Below are 17,038 nucleotides of genomic sequence, written 5' to 3'. Positions count from 1 at the left end.
GAAAACTATGGACTAAGTGACTGAAGAAACTGAAAAGAAAAACTACTTTTTCCTTGACTCAGGAAAAAAAAAAACAAAACACAAACAAGGCAATTACTAGAGGATTATTAAATAGAAGCAACCACAGGCATTTATGTTTCCAGTCTCCTCTAACTTCTGTTGTTGAAAATCAAAACCTTAAGTTTTAAAACAGCGCAGGAAAATTAGGGAACTGTTACACTAAATGAGTCATATTTGACAGCTGATTCATCACAAGATTAATACAATTCTGCAATGATTTCTGATAGCTCTGTTGATTTTGAATACTTTGTTTTGACTGGATATACTTGATAAGCTGGAAACAACAATATAAACACCAAGCCAAAACTATCAAAGAAGGATACACAGGAAAAGATCAGGACCTCTTTATTAGGCTGACTGCTTATATTAATATTGAACAAAAAAAGTAGTCCTCTTTTTTTTTTTTTTTTTAGGAATTACAATAAGAATTTTTAATAAACAATTCCAAATTTCTTGGAAAAAGGTTGCTATATATTGTTATACACTACAGTATTTATCTGTACAGGCAAAGGATGCTTATTTTAATACTACAAATAATATAATTAGATTACAAAAACAGAAGCTAGACAATAAAGCTCTTAGTTTACAGAAATATAATTAAAAGCACAAGATATACATTTTTCATATTCTCACGGGAGCTCTGCACTCCGCTGGAAAGCTGGGTGGTTTATTTTCTTCCTTCTAAATAAAAAGTTCTAGATTTCACTGCCACACTCCTGTTCGCTGTGGGTTATCACCAATACGCTCAAAAAACATGAAATCCTAAGAAGAAAACAAAAAGCAAACAAAAACAGTATTTTTAAAATCTGGTTCTTAGTTCATGGTTATTTTGCAAGATATTCAAAGCACCTTCCCCTCAGAAACCTGAGATGATGAGAAGCAGCTGGGGGTACCCCTCTCCAGCCCCTATCCCTGGGTGTCTTGTAGAGGTAAAAGGACATCCACAGAGAGAAAAAGAGGTGATGAAAGCTGCAGATGGAAAATTCAAATTATCACTAATGGAAATTATACTTCCTTAGGATTTCCATCCTGTCTTCCTTCAGCCTGACTCAGTATCTTCAATTTCACCTCAAACTGGAATCTATCATAATTGCCATTAACTTTAGTTCACAGAAGAGGAGGGGGAGAAGCACATTTTCTGTGCCTGGAGTCCTCATTCGTACTCACTACTCTTCATGCACATCATAGCACCCGAACACACACGGCTAAAGAAAACCTGGTTCATGAGCTGGGCTGTAAAAACTGGTGAGAACTTTCCAAACGCAGATGCTGTGTATGTACCTTTCCTCTCCGTCTCGAGCCCTGCCAACATGGAAACAATGCACTTTTGAAGTGATCTATTCTGGCTTTGGTTGAGTCTCTTGGCTACTGCTGATCTGCACTTTTCTGGTCTCACCATCCACATAAACATGCTTGTCTCTAAAAAGTCTGTAAAGCAGTCATCCTTTTACAGGATTTCTCAATCCCAACACATATGAAGCTGTTCTTAAATAGTTAGCACTTCATGTAGTCTAAAATAAGCTTATTATCTGAAATGCTTCTTTGTTGCACTCCCTCCAGGGTTAGCTTTACGCACAGGAAGTCCACAACAAACCCTCACTCACTTTGAGAAGCTCAGAGTCAAACTCTTTACCAATCACAGTTTGAACGCTGAGATGAAGAAGTCAATTCATATTCAAGGATTAGTAAATTACAGACTTACGATAAGAAAGCAAGCGCCAATCATGACTGCCTTCATTTTTACATCAAGGTCCATTGGGAACGCAACTCCAAAGTTATCTGCATCTGTAAACGCTTCTTTCAAAAACCCAGTCCACTGCTTAGAAATCTTCCCAATGGTAGAAATCTCATCCAAAGTCTTCACCTAGTTTAATAAACAATTAAAAAAAAAACTGCAACAATTCCATCATTCACAATATTCCCAAATTATTTTCATTATAGATCTAATTGAAAGCTTTAAATTGTGTTATTTAAATTAATGCAGTCACTGAATGCAGCCATTTGTATAAAAAGACAACCCTGACTATCACAAAGTCAGTCTGAATTAAGACATCTAATTCTAAATCTGACTGCAACATTCAATGTTTTAACAGTACTGGAGGACAGCTACTGCATGCAAGCACGCACACATCCCATTGGGAATGTTGTCTTTTAGCCGAGAGTGAATTAGTTTCTCCTGCCATACCTCAGGAATGGCTCAAGTGAAAAATCAAACAAATTACATTCTCCTGTTCCAAAGCAGAGGTTAACCCTTTTCCTGAAATTGTATCCTGTGTTCTGAATCGCGTGAAAGACTAATCCCCAAAATAAAATCATACTAAATTTGCTTTAGCAATGATTTGCTACATCACTTTAAACAATGCAGTAGACTAGTGTCTACTAGTTAATCTGGATGAAAATACTGATGCATCAATACCTTATTTTTAAATGAAAGTTGTAATTCTTCACTCATTCTAGTCAAGGTTTCAGCTGTAAATAATGTTCATTTACTTGTTACTGAATTATTATTGTATGATTGAATGAGTGGTTGCAGAAAGTCATTTTAATAAACAGCTGATACAACCGAGAATAACTTTTTTTTTTGTTAGGAACTAACATAATGGATTCAAAAGATTTTGCTTTAAATATATCTATTAAGAGATCTGTGTGCAATCACAAGGAATCAGATCATTGATGAGTGGCTTTAAGATGCCATTTCCGGAAATTTGGCTGGCTTATTTAGAATGATCTAGAGAAGTGAATTGATTTTATTGTATTAAATATTATGTTCTCCTTACTTAATACATACTACAGTACAGCTGACTGATAGTAAGCGAAGCAACAAACTATTGTCAAACTACTATTTGAAAGAAGATATATACGAACAATTTTTGCACTGCATACCTCAAAATTAACATCCTCACAACAGCTGCAGACAACACATGGGCCACTAATTTTCAGTACATCCATTCTTCTCTCATCTTGAATAGTGAACTTGGGTAGGCAGGGATGCCAGTTCTGGACAACGTAACCAACTGGTGTTCCTGGAGGTGCCTGAATTTCTATCTTCACAGGAGAAAGAAAACCCCCATGTGAAGCAGTTCATGCTTTGATATGTTTGTTAGACAAAATCCCACACTAACACGCAAACCAAGCACAGTTTATTTTTCCACAACAATCCAGCTTTCCAATGAAGCTGCATGGGTTTTTCTGTGAGTGTTTTAAAAAAACTACAAAACTGCAAATCCAAATGCAACTTCTGCCCTCACTGAAAGCAGGAGCATACACCTAAGGCTATAGAACATACAAGCTATGTGTCTGCAGTGGAAAGATCAAAGTCTAGTAAAGGAAATACTCTGGACATCCTGAAAGCATTCAGTGAATACCTGACAGAATGCAGCTACTACAAACCCATCAGTAAAAGCTCTGAGTAGGCTCAGATTTGAGGCCTCAGAAGTTTCAACATCCCATAATTATTAACAGGAAAAACAAAATCATCCCTTATACTGAGGGAGCAACTCACCTCCTGTAAGCAGCAGGGGAAACAACACGACGAACACCTCAGGGGTCTCTGCAGTGTTATCACCTCACGACCCAGATTGTCCATAATCCGTATGGTGAAAGGTCGTGATGGCCCACAGCAGTTCCTTGTACAGCAGTCAGTGTCCTCTACCGCAAAATACACCCTTTGCCCCAACGTATTCTTGATTTCGTATTTGTTGTTTGATTCAAATCCAAGGAAAACTGAAAAACAATAACAAAACTGTTAATTCCTTAGGTGTGTCTATGTGAAAAACAGTAAGAAAAGCCACCATGCTACTCCTACACTACTGTTTGGGAAGGCCTCATTCAGAGTCTGTCAGAGGCAGCTACTGGCAAAGGGCCCTCAAGCAGGCCAGCCCCACAGAGAATTTCAGTGAGGACAAGCCACCGTGAACACGGCAACATAGAAAGAGCACAGGAATGTCCGTCAGCTCCCCTCCTACCAGACATGGGCCCCCCCCACTGCCAGAGTGAGCACTGCCACTCTAAGTCATATGGCATGGAAGGTTCTTAGGGAAGAGCTGAAGGTGTGAAAATTAGGAAAACTTTTAAGTTTAGTGGTGAAGCAAGAAAAGGGCTCCAGAGGGCATGAATATGTTCAGAATGAGAAAGCCAAGAAAAGGCCTCACAGTCAAGATTCACAGCAGCACAAATAGAAAATAGCAAGAGCCAGGGCTGAAATTTTGATTAATTTCTCCAACAAATAAGAGTACCCTTGAAGCATTATGGAAAGCAAAAGCAGCAGCATTAGGTGTCAGCTGAGACGGAAGGTCCATTTCATTTCTTCTGTTTGAAAGACACTGATAACACGACTTTGATATTCTTAAAGCGAACAGAATGACAGGAGCAGAAGGAAAGTAGTTCAATTCACTAAAAGAGCAAGATTGCCTGGAAATGCAATTGGAGCAGCATGCCAGCCCAATGGATTACATGGGGTAAGAGGAGACATAAAAAGATCTTTAAGTAGGGAAGAGAGGAAAGCTGAGATCAAGAATAAATAGAATGGGAGATTAGTGATTTCAGCTATAACTGGTTACAAAGATTACTCAGTTGCATTGCTGTGTATCTTTTAAGCTATAGAACCAGTTTAAAATCTTTTTCTACCCTCCTGTTTCCTTCTTCCCTCCTCTCCTCCACAAGTTCTGTGGGAATTAAGACAGGTAAGAGGCAGGAAAGAGAGACGGAGCAATCCATGAAAGGATCTATTTTAAATAAGTAGCGTCAAAGAAAGTCTACACTTTAGAGTTTTTGGGACTCTTAGATTTAAATATTTCCTCTGCGATAAACACTTTTCACTTACTCTCAAGAAGTTCAGTTTGCTGATGAATTAGTATCTGGTCAATCTGTTCATGGTTGAAAAATGAAAGAGAATAAACAGTTAACAAGTTATAACTAAGAGAAATCTAGTTTTAAGAAGCATTGTTGATGTTTTTTTCAGAATGTAGATTTATGGAGCAACACATTTCCTAAAGACGGATCATCTACTAGCAAAGCTATGGACATGGCTCACATCCTCCCTGTCCTGTCCTCTGTCAGTAGAGCAGAACAGTGTTTCAGAGCACCACAGAAATGGTAAGAGCTGTACCCAAGCTGGTCTGGTTACAAGCACACAGGATGAACATGCCTGTGTTCCTTTCAGGACTTGGTGTAGCTCAGTATTGCTACAGAGGCTGACGTATCCCCGCACACCACACATCCCAGATAGCTACGTCAGGAATTTGTACAGAGAGAAGCAGGAGTCACCAGCATGAAATTCAGAAATTTTAGAGCAGAAGCTCAGCTACTGCTCAGCTCTGAGTGAAACTCAGGAAGCTTTTTTTTTCCCCCCTTTAGAGCAATTTGCAAAACTGGCAATATATTGGTATTAAGTTCCCAGTAATAAGACAAAGTGTGCTTTTACAGTACGAGAGTGTATCCTGTGATGTATCCTGCAACATGGGAGCAATTCTCATTTTGCTACTAACATTCTCTAAGTTTGTGAAGCTTGACTAGTGTCTGAGAAAGCATCACGCGGAAAAGTAAGCACCTCTAAGGTGCTTCAGGTACCCACATTATGTGTATCTGTTCTAAACACCTTGCCAAATCGCATTACTTCTCACGAACAGTAGCTTTAGAAACAGGAAAGATGTATAATACATCCAAGCCCCCTACCCTTCAGCATCTCACTTGGCAGGAGCACAGGTACCCCATAACGTGCTCTGGCCATAACAGGCACCTTCATATTCAAAAGTGCATCACTCACATTACAAAAGGCCTTACTTAGCAGCCCAAAAGACAGATGCAACAAAGGCAGGTATGTTCTTTAGCTTTCCCACAGATGTAGGCTGCTTCTCAGGTGACCATCTGTTCCCTGGGGAAGAAGGAAGGCTGCAGGTACCTGTGTGAGGTATTCCAGCCCAGGAGGGCAGTTGGGAGGAGGAGGAGGGATGGGCATCCAGATTGTCCCATCCTTGGCGGTGGGCTGGTTCTGGATGGGTGGACCACCCAGACCAGGTGGGCCTCCCATGGGCTGTGACTGGAAACCATAGGGCCCTGCTCCAGCACCACCTAAGTGTAAGGAGAGATACAGTTAGGAAACTTAGGTCTTGCTGCACCATGGATCTTCAAAAAGACTTGTTTACTTTTCTGAAGCATGAAGATCCTCAGATCCAAGGAAGTCATGATGGACAGGAATGTTCTAATCCCTCCAGACAAAAACAAGTTAAATAAATAAATGTGTTACTCTTGTATATAGAAGAAATTTTATTCATGCAAAAATAAATAAATAAATAAATAAGATTATTTCTAAGTAAAGACAACACAATACATTACAATACAGGAAAAGTATTTGCTCAATAGACAACTTGTAAATATCAGAGGAATTTTAAGACAGAATTTTCCTAGAATAACACCTTCTACTTCCGTGATAAGAAACATCCTTTCAGCAAAATTCACCTCCAGCTTAAAACTAAATGAGTGGGATCCAAAACTAGTACATTTCCACTTGTTGAATGGATTCTCACCCGAAACTCGGGAAATCCACAACTCCCTCGTGCAGGAGGTACACAGCAAAGAAGGAAAAAGCCCCAGGGCATACGAGGGCCAAGGCAGCGCTCTCCAAGCCACGCTCCTGCAGCAGACCCCAGTCATGTAAGCACCCAGCCCCGCAGATGGCGCCCGCAGCACGGAACAGCCCTGGCGGCTGCATCCCCTGCAGCTGGGGCAGCTGACGCTGCTGTTACTGGAAGTTATGAAACAGGAACTGTAGATTTTCCCTACCCAGTAGACAGATAAGACCTTCAATCAGATGCAGAGGAATTTTGTATTTTACTCAGAAGCACACAGAAACAAGTAGAAACCACCAAGAACACTTTTGCAGAGCTGTACAAAGACAACTAATTCGAGATGCTGACTCATAGATTTACCTTTAGCACCAGTAGTTCAGCACCAATGTTTCATACTACGTTATAAAACATGGGCTGTTATATGTGGAAGATGATGCTGTGGCCATAAGCCAGGTGATGAACAGAGCAGTGGCTTAAAGCTTGTAGCCAGCAGGAACACTCAACCCAGGTGAGGATCCACCCTTACGAAACACTCCCTCGTACATCTGAGCACAGGCCTTGCACACACACTGACTGCCATTGTGTAAGTGTATGTGCGCAATTATTTGGAACAAAAATATGCTCCCCTGACCTTTGTAGTACAGGTAGCACCAGCTCTTTCCTTGCTGAAGGCTAGCTGAACTTGGAGAACTCAGATTTCCTTGCTACAAGACACGCAAGATTTAACTTATGTACAACACAGAAACCTAAGCCAAACATTTTGCACTTTATCCATAACTTACGCTTTGAGAGCTTGACTGTTAGATGTTGCTCATTGTGATTTGGTTCTTCAGAAAACAGTTAGATGCCAGGACATGAGAAACTATTTACAAGTGCTGTGTTTTGAACGTGGAACATAAGATAGAAAAAGTGGAAAGGAAATGAAAGTGTACATGCAAAGTACAGCAAAAGGGTAGGAAACAGGAACAGGATCCACATGACCAGGAGAACTGTGAAAGGAAAATCCAGTTCTGGATTTCTGAAGAAAAATGAACTAACATTTTAATTTAAAAAATCTGATAATCAGCAAGAAGCTGCCATACATTAGTTGCTTTGCACCAGTGACACCTCCCTAACAAACTCCCACTGGTGACCAGTGAGGAATAACATCCAGCATTTTAAACTTCCGCTGCTGGCACTGCTCAGCACACACTAACACCAAGAAGGAAAGAGTAAGACTTTGAGCAAAATAGAAGTTACTAGAAACTCTACAGAATTAATATCAGAAAAGTAAATCAAAGATGGTTGCTCTGGTGAAACCTCCTGCTCCCCATGCTTATCTCCTAACGAAATAGCAGATCTGTAGCCAAGCAACCTACCTTGGAAATTCCCAGGTGCATACTCCGGGTAGCCATAGGGGACCTGATTTCCCTGTGCATAGCCAACATTTGCAAATCCAGGTGCCAGTGCAGGGTTATGTGCTGGAAGAATGCAACATATATTTTGAGTATTGCTCATTTCCTCCTACACATAGGGGGAAAGATCCCCAAGCTGTCGCCTTCTTCAAAGTAGATGTATAAAAATTAAGCTATTTTCTGAATAGCAAAAACTATATAATAAGCTTGTATTTTATGCAAAATATGTGTATTAAAGCATAGCATGACTTAAGAGTTCTGACCCTTAAAGTGCAGAAAAAAGACGGGCATTACACTTGATGTCATCATGTCACACTATCACAGAACCATTTCAGTCTGGAAGGGATCTCTGGAAGTCACCTAAAGCCCAGACAAGCAGGGTCAGCTCACTTGCTGTCTGGATCAGAGGGGCCTTGTTCATTTATATTCACAAGAAGGCTCTAACGCAAAAAAACTGGCAGCAAACTGACAGGCTGCACTCCTGTACAGAACAGACTGGTTAATGAGCCATTCTTCACTACATAAAACATTTTCTCCCAAGTTCTCTAGCCTGTAACATGCTAACTCATCACCAGCTGACTCAGAGTTATGGATTAAGTAACAAGGTCAGCTTGTACGCAGAAGTAGCCTGCATTTCAATACGATTAATTAATTTATTTTTTACTAAACCTCAGAAATTAAGATTTTAAAATGTAAGCTATATACTTTGTAAATTATTAAATTTTAAAATTTAAATCATTCAAACATCTACCATAAGTTAGGCAAACTTATAGCTAAGCTAATATTGCTTGAACATCCCTGAAGAAACCATATTATCTTTGATATGACAAAAGACGACATTTGGTTTATATTTTACTCACCTTGCATTGCTGGAGATCTGCTTATAACTGTTCTGCAAAACAAAATATATATTTATTATTTTTTGAATGAATTACTTTTGTGTGATGTTACACAGTTTTAAATTAGTGATCAAAGATATTTGCATGTCTAAATTATATGGGACAGATTAATTATAAATACAAGCTAAAATAACTTTAAATATCTCAGCTTCCTTCTAGGTCAAGCCTCTACCACAAAATTAATCTGAATTATCTTTGCCTGCTGCCTTCATGCTTTGTGTATCCTGAAATCGTCCTCAACTCAGCGGAAAGCATCAGGATGTACAGTTATTTCATTGCAGTGCAGGACTACATTGTGCAACTATGCAAAACCACCAGGCAACTCATATGAACAAATGGAACAGTAATTTCAGAGCAACTACTTTCATTATTGATATGGACTACAAAACCTGCTTGGGTAAAACCTGAAGCAGCTGTGACACCTGCCACCTACTCAGCTGATGCTATTCCACTTCTGAAGTGGTACTATCAAGTATCACATATGAATTTTTTTTTTTTGTCTCCACACATAATAAGAGGTGGGCTTGCACAGGCAAATGGGTATCCACAGCAGAATGCCAGGAGGAAAAGGGCCAGCTGCTTGTCTTTTTCTTTCTACTCTTCCGGGGTCTCCAAAAGGAGTTAAAAAAAAATACAGTAAAACCTAGTAATATATTTTGTCTGTTACAGTTCATTCAATTATTTCAGTTCAGCAAAGATGCTCATCCAAAGCTGGGAATTAAACTGAAACTGAAAAGAGTTCCTTCCTGCTTCTGACTCCCACAGCAAAAGCTGTATCCAGGAGGATGAATGGTTGTGAGATGATATGGCACCCAGCTCACTTGCCAGCTTTCACACAACGTCCTCTTTGTTTAATAATTAGTTTTAAAAGTGTTCTTTTTTAATATCCTTTATCTTCTGTACTAGCATACCTTACTAACAAAAATATCACACTGTTTTATGTATTTTGATTCTAGTCCCATACGAATAACGTTTTAAAAAAATAGTAATATAAAATGATTTGATATTATGCATCTAATCTAAAAAGGAAAGAAAAAAACACTGAAAGAACACATTCAAAGTATGTAACTTAAACCTTGTTCTTGCTGTTGATAATCTAGTGTGGCATGTTTAATGTATGTCCATATTAAAACATGGTGACAAAACTTCTGGCTTGTAGGAATATGCAAATTCAAGATGATTTAAAAAAATGTTATTTTAACTAGCAAAAGATCAGTTTATCAGTTTACACTGTGAGACGTTCCATGTACTTGAATTTCAGTGAAACATTAAGAATTACAACTGAACCCTTTCATAAAGGGCAAATAGGGTCAGAATCATATGATTTATTTTACAGCCATTCATACACTCCTCTGTGCAATATATGATTCAGAAAATGTTGAAATGTGCTCTACAGATAGCAAAGCAATAAAGACTTTACAGAGTTCAACCCCCATTTCATCCAACACGATGCTAAAGAGATATTTTTAACATAATTCTCTTTTCTTCTATTGCTTTTTATTGACTCCTTCTACGGCTCTTGATTCAGCCACCAAGATTAACACAACACTGTCAGTCACACCTTCCTTTTCATCCAACTAGTTTAAAAAGATTGTGAAACAAACAAACAAAAAAATCTGAAGTACCAAAGGAACAAGGAACAAAAACTTGTTTTTCTCTGCCATTATATTACACGACTTATTGTTCAGCCACCTTCTTACATACAGGGAAATTCCCAACTAGTGAAGAAAATGTAGCAACAGGCAAAAGGCAATTGCGCCATTGAAAAAAATGTCTTGGTCCCTAGCTGCCTCGGTTACGTAGAGCAACGTAAGATCAGTGATTCAAAGCCTACATTTTCATTTTGGTTTAATAAAGAGCTTTACATGCTGCTGTGTGGTACTAGCTCTAGTAGCAGTTTTTAAATAAATATAGGCAGCAACCACTGAAACGTATTTACAGAGCAGAGAAAAGTAAAAGTACTTTGCTAATACAAGAGAAGGAAGAATGCTAGTTCTTTGTAATGGAGATAAAATTCCACAGACTTAAAAGAAAGTTTCAGCAAATAGATAGCCATCACTGAATTAATTTTGGTTTATACCAATATACCAACAAAAACAGTAGCTGCATGAATCCCTTATGCTGTGCTGGCCACATGCAGCAACCTGCATTCAGGACATAAATCCAGAGCAAGATCCACTGGAGGCAGTAGCCTGGCTCCAGCATCCCAGCAGCAGGAACTGCGTATCTTTGCGTTCATTTCCTGAAAAGCCTAAAGGCCTGAAAGAACCTGATGTCCCAAATGACCTTTAAACATTCCCAACCTAAATTACGCTACAATTATAAGGGTCCTTCAAATGCCATGATACCACCTGAGGCACCTGTTGCTCACACACATCCCCATGGGAGGGCAGGCAAGGAGGGGACCTGGCTGGGGCTCCAGCACCCACCTGCTGGGGCTATTCTGGGCCAGGGTTAGGGAAGGGAACACATGCCGGGAAAAGCCTCACCACTCTGCTCAACCTTTGTCCTGTTTTGGCTGAGATTCCCGTAGTAACTTACAGCTCGGGCCTCACAGGAGATATAAATATCCTCCCCCTGCCAGAGGGGTTACGTTTCTCAGTTCAGCTTTACCCAGGGAAAAGCAGAAGCCACTTCCCTGGCAGGAAGCAAGTAGTGGGAAAACCAAGAGCGCTTCTCGCAAAGCAGCTGCCCCAGTAGCAGCCCTTAGGAAATGCCATCTCTGGACAACCTGGCTGCCGGCTGCCTCTCCCAGCACAGCCAGCACCGCCACCTCAGCGTCAAACACGAGTGACAGGGCCCAGCCACCCCACAAACAGACCGCTCCTTCGGGGGCCCACAGCAGTGCACTGCCAGGACACCAGCCCCAAGCCCCACACGTGCCTCAGCGCTTGCGAGATGAAGGGGCCCAGGAGGCCTCGCTCGCGATACCTCAAGCGCTACGCTGTCTAGGGTCAGTGCCGCCCGTCCTCCTCCACACCCTGGGGAGATCTCAGGCTCTTCCTTCCGCTCTCAGAGCTCACACTGAAGTGCTGCAACAGCCCAAAGGCAGCACACACCCAACCAGCTCCTTGCTTTCCTGCAGTGTTACTCTAACAGGCACAGAAGCAGCCTTCAGCAGCACCCAGGTGCGAGGCACAGCAGCTTTCCCGCCCCACGAGGTCTGAGACCAAGTACCTAAGGGTCAGCCAAAACCTTCTAGAAAGGCAGTTAAGGAAATGCAGGTTCTGAACAAAACTGGAACAAAACAGTTCCAGTTCAGAGAACAACAGAAAGGGAACAACAGCCTGAGGCTGTTGTTCCTTTTTAATGGACGGCAGAACACCCATAGTTCATTTTCAGGTTTTAAGAACTGCATCACACAGCTTCTCATTTTCCAGAGCTCACTTACCCTGATACACGTCTGTAGCTAGGCTGCAACTAATTTAGAGACATCTTAATTCACTTAACTGCAGAGCTTCCGCTTTTTATCTGGAAAATAATGCTGGCTTCATTCATGACCACCACTTTCATTTCTTACCCTGCTGCATAAGAGACTGCCGTGAGCACACTAACACAAGCCCCTAAGCACTAACGTCATGCACAGCGTCACTTAAATACCAAAACAGGCCCTTTCTGAGAAGGTTTACGATTTGAAAAACAGAATGCTGAATACCTGTAAAGCACACGTTAGTTCACCCTAGGTAGCTCTATGGTACTTTTTTGATAACCGTGTTCGACTAACCAAACCCTGGATTTAACCCCAACTCTAGAAACACAGCATACTTAAAAAAATCATCCGGGTGATGGAATTAAAAACTGTTTCCCGTTGAAGTTACCGAAACAGCCCGTCCGGAAGGCAGGGCGCAGCGATCAGCCTGGCCCCTTGCGGACCCCAACCCTAAGGGCCGGCAGCGCCAGCACCGGGGCAGCGCCGAGCCGAGCCGAGCCGTGCCGAGCCCCTGCGACCACCACCGCCCGAGCCGTGCCTGCCACTCGCAGCTCGCCCAAGCGGCCATCAGCAAGACGTTTCCGTAACCCCCTCCCCATAATCTGCAAGCAGGAGGGGTGCTTCGCCACCTCTAACAACTAGCTACCGCAAAAGAGAGGCATTTTGTCACTCACGGCGCAATCCCCGAATAGCCAAACGTGGCCATCCTGACCATTCCCGTCCCTATGACGGAAGCCCAGAAACCTTACAGGAGCCCCTAGAACAAACCCCACGCGGTGGGCACACGCTCACCTCCCCAGGAGACCCCACCCCTCCCGCACCAGTCCCCGCTCCGTTCCCCGTCGCCGCAGCGCAGCACCCGGCCCTACCCGGCCTTGCTCGGCCCTACCCAGTCCCCCGGAGCGGAGCGGGAGCGGGCGGGGAACGCCGCCGCCCCCGGGGCCGGCAGGGGCGGGGAGGGAGCGGAGCCTGGCCGCGGTGTCGCGTTCGTGCGTCAGGGGCAGCCCCCGGCAGCCCCCGCCCGGCCTCAGCCGTCCGCTGGCGGCGGAACGGAAGGGCAAGTATTTACTGAAGTGAAGGGCCGCTGTAGTTCCAGAAGGTTTTCTTGCAAAGGCAGAAATTTAAGGTGGCAGCAGCTCTCTGGGCTTAACTCAAACAACACGTGCTCTGACGTTAAGGAGGGTTGGCTCTCCGGTCCTGCGCGTGTAGGTGTTGGCTTTTACATGCGGATCAAATGCTTACTCACGGTCAGCTACAAGCCTAAAAAGCATATCCTAGGCTTCCCATGGTGTTAACAAGATCACGTCCTGCCAACACATTTTCTAGTAATACCTAAATGCTCAGCAAAGACAGCTGGTTTCTCATAAATACATATCACAATGGGAAAAAAATAATCACTAAAACAGGTTTGATTAGTGCTTACCCTGAAACACTATTTCTGAAAGATTTCCTGAAAACATATTTTATATATATAGGTTTTGCTTGTATTTTATTTTATTTGTATTTATTTATTTCTATTTTATTTATGATTACCTTGTCTTTGGTTCATTCTAATGCCTGACACTATCATAGTACTTACCAATAGAATGGCACTAGTTGGAGAAATACTGGATAGTGCCATGGATTCATAACGCTTGAGGAAACACTGTTTTTAAGTCTGAAATGGTCCAAAGTTTCTAAAAAGTCTCTCGTCTCTTTTTCAAGCTGTTTTATTTCAAGAACATTTGCCTCTGGATAGCTCCCCCAAAAATGAGTCTTACAAAGAGGCAGCTTCATGATGCAGACTCCAGACGCAGAACATGATTGCGAGAAATATGGTAAGGAAAGGGGGCCCCGTATTATATTAGGCCAAGCAGGACAGAGAACACTTTAATTTCAAAACTGCCTGAATACAAACAGATTTTGTGGGTGGACCAAAATTTACTGTACTTTCCTGTTTCCATGTAAAGTCTGTGGAGCCACACAGACTTTAATCCGTTAACAGCCCATCAGTGATGAAGCATGCCAAGGCCCAAAAAGAGTACCAGGAGAGCTGCTGGTGGTCCCTCATGTAAGAGCACATGGAGTTTGGGACCCAAAGGCCTACCATACCTATGTATGTGTATATATATAATATATAATTTTTATATTTTTATATATTATTTATATAGATAACACGTATAAAAGACATTTATATTTCATCAAAAGTGTCCCATTTGGTGGATGAGGTCAGACTGAGACAGGGAAGTGTTAAATCCTTCACTTACAGCTCAGCTTTTTATTGGAAAGGCTGCGTTATCAAAAAACATATTACAAGTATTTTCAGGTTAAAGATTATTAAAAGATGCAGTGAACATAAATGTCACCTAGATAAACCATGGATATATTTAAGTGAAATGCCTGGTTTTATAAGGGTCATAGTAGATTTATGTCAACGATAATCACGTTATATTTCAGTGTTACAGATAAACTAGTAAAACATATTGCAGAGGATCAGCTTGCAGAGACATTTCTTTACATGCCATTTAAGATTTACATGGAAGTCCTATTGTTTACAAATGTGTAGTCTATTTTTACTGTAATGGATTGTTATTTACATATTAATGACATCTTACTATTTAAATTCCAGATTTTTTTCTAACATGTTACAGAGAATAACAAAATATTTTCCTAAGCTTTAAATCTAATACTGAATTATCCTACTAGTTTCTTTAATGTTTTTGATTTCCAAGTCATTCAGTGAACATTATAAATTGAACTTTTTTTTTTTTTAAGTATTAGTTTAATAAAAGTATTAAGGACTTTTAGGGACTTCTAAACTTCTGTTCTTATTGTTGAAAGTCATTCGGAAGACTGGGTATTATTACATGTATAATGTGTACAGGTGGAGGTAAAAAATAATGAGATACAATATCTAAGCCTTATTTTCAGGATAGCAGAATTATAATAATAATAATAATAATAATAAAAACCATTTCTATAAAACATAGCTGTCAAAAAAGTCAGAAAAAAATATATTAGGCTGAGAAAGTATATTGCTTAATTCCTTGAATGCCTGGAAGCAATCTTGTTATTAAGTGAAATAGTGGAAGACCTTTAACTGAAATACAAAGTATTTCACCTCATGAAATCCCAGTCTTCTCGGATTAGTTTTCACACAGTTTTTGAAACAACAGACATTTCCTCTTAGTGACTGTTAGTTTTACACAAAATTTCTGTTTAGAGACCTTTACTCACAGATAATTCAGTAAGAAAATACTTAATATGTATCAACAAGTAGAAAGTGCTTTAAATTCCAGTCTTATTATCTGAATCATAGCTCTTGTAATATGATTCAAATGCATTTTTTGCAGTGTGTGAAGATGCAAGCCAAGGCATTAGGTGGCTATGGAGCAGTTGGCAGCTAGGCCTCAAGTACAGCAACATGAGGCTGCTCAGCTTGCACATCTCCATGCCAAGCCACCATCTTGTCTCTGGGCCTCTTGAGAGAGTCTGAACCTCCCCTTTGTGGCGGAGGGCGTTATGGCGCTCCTGGAGAAGATTATTGGTTTTGGTTCATCCAAGAGGGATCCAGTCCATGCTGCTCCCGTGGTGTGACCTGAGACAGCTGTGCCACGCACACCACGGTGTGGTTTGCTACAAAAACACATCCAGGCTGCAGTGCTGATGGAGCTGCTCAGTCTCCCTGATACCATCAGAGCTGGCCCAGGATGTCAACGCTAAGTATTTGAAAACTTGCATACATCTGGAAAAGTTGTAGGAACTTTTTCGGATTGCAGCAATTGCAGCAAAGTCAACCTTGTAGTAAAACTCAGCAGCAAGGAGCACTATCCATTCGGTGAGCAGCCTCTGCCTGTCCCAGCTCTGCCTCCTTGAGCCGGAGCCCCACACGTGAGCAGTGCTGGGGCAAGGAGCGCTCATTCGGCCTTCAGCTTCTGCCTGCAGTCACGCCAAGCCCCAAGAAGAGAGAGCTCTCAGTCACATTACGATGATGTTGATATTAAAGTGTATGTTGTTTACAGATCCACATTACTTAACATTCACTTAAAAAACAAAACAAACAAAACAAAATTTTTATCAAAATGTATTACTCTGCTTCAATAGAAAAAGAAACACAACCCAAACCTAACAACATCTACTCCTTCAAAGTCTTTCTTTTTCTCTGTCCTGGTTTCAACTGGGATAGAGTTAATTTGCTTTACTGTAGCTGATATGGTGCTGTTTGGGATTTAGGGTGAAAATAATGTCAACAACAACGATGTTTTAATTGCTACTTAGCAGTGCTTACACTATGTCAAGGACTTTTGGCTTCTCATGCAGCCATGCCAATGAGGAGGCTGGGGGTGCACCATGAGCTGGGAGGGGACAGAATCAGGACAGCTGACCCAAGCTGGCCAATGTCCCACACCATGTGGCATCATGCTGAACAATAAAATGGGGGGAGTTGGCCAGGGTGGGGTGGCTGCTGCCGCTTGGGGACTGGCTGGGCATCAGTTGGCTGGTAGTGAGTAATTCTGTTGTGCATCTCTTGTGGTTTTGTTTGTTTAATTCTAGTTTTCTTCCCTTTCTTATTAAACTGTCCTTATCTCAACTCACAAGTTCTCACACTTCTACCTTTTTTCAGTGCTCTCCCCCATCCCGCTATGCAAGAGTGAGTGAATGGCTGTGTGGTGCTTAGCTGCCTGCCACAACATGCTCTCCCAGAGATAA

General features: G+C 41.4%; 1 protein-coding gene across 7 annotated transcripts; it reads right to left on the bottom strand.

The window, feature by feature from the left end:
• Positions 1–389: 389 nt before the first annotated feature.
• LOC106036243 (phospholipid scramblase 1) lies at positions 390–13,502 on the bottom strand. Of its 7 annotated transcripts, none has more exons than XM_013181560.3 (9): positions 13,419–13,502; positions 8,881–8,912; positions 7,985–8,086; positions 5,960–6,129; positions 4,883–4,925; positions 3,563–3,783; positions 2,944–3,105; positions 1,763–1,924; positions 390–822 (listed from the first exon to the last, which is right to left on the bottom strand). In XM_013181560.3, the coding sequence occupies exons 2-9, from the start codon at positions 8,885–8,887 to the stop codon at positions 763–765; spliced, it is 927 nt and encodes a 308-aa protein (XP_013037014.1). In that variant the 5' UTR covers positions 8,888–8,912; positions 13,419–13,502; the 3' UTR covers positions 390–762. The 7 variants fall into 7 exon arrangements, with proteins under 7 accessions (XP_013037014.1, XP_013037012.1, XP_013037011.1 ...); XM_013181558.3 differs by lacking the exon at positions 13,419–13,502 and adding an exon at positions 13,142–13,368; XM_013181557.2 differs by lacking the exon at positions 13,419–13,502 and adding an exon at positions 13,219–13,357.
• Between the last annotated feature and the right edge of the window lie 3,536 nt (positions 13,503–17,038).

Source organism: Anser cygnoides, chromosome 9, assembly GCF_040182565.1.
Source record: "Anser cygnoides isolate HZ-2024a breed goose chromosome 9, Taihu_goose_T2T_genome, whole genome shotgun sequence".
Taxonomy (NCBI): domain Eukaryota; kingdom Metazoa; phylum Chordata; class Aves; order Anseriformes; family Anatidae; genus Anser; species Anser cygnoides.
Note: the sequence above shows the minus strand (reverse complement) of the source record. Positions and strands in the feature narration are given on the sequence as shown.